Below are 1,578 nucleotides of genomic sequence, written 5' to 3'. Positions count from 1 at the left end.
CCACATCGAAACACCATGCGCAAACTGATTTTCGCCATGCGTGCACTATCTTTGTTTCGGCCGAGTTCCCCTCTACAATTATCGTGCGGCTATCATGGTCATTCCTCGTGTACGCACTTGATTTTGCCGTGCAGAGACCGCGGATTTGGCGGGCATTACACCGTCGTCTCGTGGTATACGCAGCGTGCTTAACCTACGACGCAATTTTACTTGTGTTCTAGTATTATTGTGATTGTGATTGGACTTGTTTTATAGTATTGTTATGATAGTGATTGGATATTTATATTATTATGGATCCATCTATTAACTCATTACTAACAAGTTGGATGCTGGATGACTTGTCATATTATATGCTTCGTAAGTAAACTTTAACATTTTCAAAGTCATTTCATCTAATCATTGATTTTATCATGTTCGATCGTGTTTTACAGTTCATGAAATTACTTACGAGGAATTTATTAATTTAAGTAAAAGCAAAATAGACTTAATAGTACCTGATAGCCACAGTACATCTAGGAATAAACTTAATAATGTATTAGAACTGTATCGAAAAACTTTGAATTCTCAAAAACCGGTTCTCGCAGATGTATCAAATCTCAATCAAAATGCTTCTAGTAACGATTGCTATTACGAAACTTCTAAAGTCCCTACTGAAAGAGATAAATTTAAAGATTATCAAGATTTTTATACACAAAGTAATTTCTACTCAAAATTTCTATCTCTTTCACTTTTGAAATTTGCACATTATTTACTAATGATATTTTCTTATATACTCATTCATAGTACAAAAAAATAAAAGAATGTACAAATTATTACATCATGCTGATTGCTTATGGGGCAGTATTATTCTATATATGTATGCTTATCAGGGCAACATTTCATCATTGAGGGACGAGCTGAGTAAAATATTAGTGGATGCAGAGCTTGATAAAACAAAAGAGAGTACACTACCATTTCAGTAAGAATTTCAAAAATCCTTTTTATTCAAGTTATTTAGTTAAACGTTTATAACACCTGTGTTTATTTTAATTTCAACAGCATTCCCTCTAAGGTGTTCCAAAGTCTCAGTCAAGAAATAGTAGATTTTTTCCCATGTGAAGAAAAAAAAGTATATTATGATTGTAGCTATACTTTATCAAAAGAAAACAGATTAAGTAATAATACTAATACTAAAAATAAAAAAGGAAGAGTAAATGCTACAGGAAAACTACAAAATGCTTATTCAGCAAGGCGAGGTCACATCGAAAAAAAAACAAATTTATTGATAAATCTACACCCTCAAGTGACACAAGTAANCAAGTGACACAAGTAAAAACTGATACGCCTACTTTTACTGGTATTGAATTGAAAATTTTTAAATATTTTATGTGATCAATGTGGTATTAAATCTATATTTTTTATAATATTTATAGCATCTGAGACATTATTGGACATAAATTGTCTGCTGAATAAGCCAGAGGATTTAAGTGACAGTGAGAAATACCACATAATAGAGAATTGGATGACATCTTACAGCTACAGGAAACAAACCTACACTGAAAAAGGACTAGATTTGATTAAAAAATTAAAAGTTTTAGA

General features: G+C 31.5%; 1 protein-coding gene across 1 annotated transcript; it reads left to right on the top strand.

Moving 5' to 3' along the window:
* Positions 1-60: 60 nt before the first annotated feature.
* On the top strand, positions 61-1,291 carry LOC111693471 (the record flags this gene model as incomplete). The annotated part of the gene is made up of 4 exons (XM_023458129.1): positions 61-357; positions 432-695; positions 784-958; positions 1,039-1,291. Coding segments are annotated over exons 1-4 (759 nt in total), but the record flags the coding sequence as incomplete, so codon positions are not given.
* Between the last annotated feature and the right edge of the window lie 287 nt (positions 1,292-1,578).

The sequence above is a fragment of the Trichogramma pretiosum genome, unplaced genomic scaffold (genome assembly GCF_000599845.2).
Source record: "Trichogramma pretiosum strain Unisexual culture from Peru unplaced genomic scaffold, Tpre_2.0 scaffold465, whole genome shotgun sequence".
Taxonomy (NCBI): domain Eukaryota; kingdom Metazoa; phylum Arthropoda; class Insecta; order Hymenoptera; family Trichogrammatidae; genus Trichogramma; species Trichogramma pretiosum.
The sequence above is the reverse complement of the archived record's forward strand: the minus strand, read 5'-3'. Positions and strand labels throughout refer to the sequence as shown.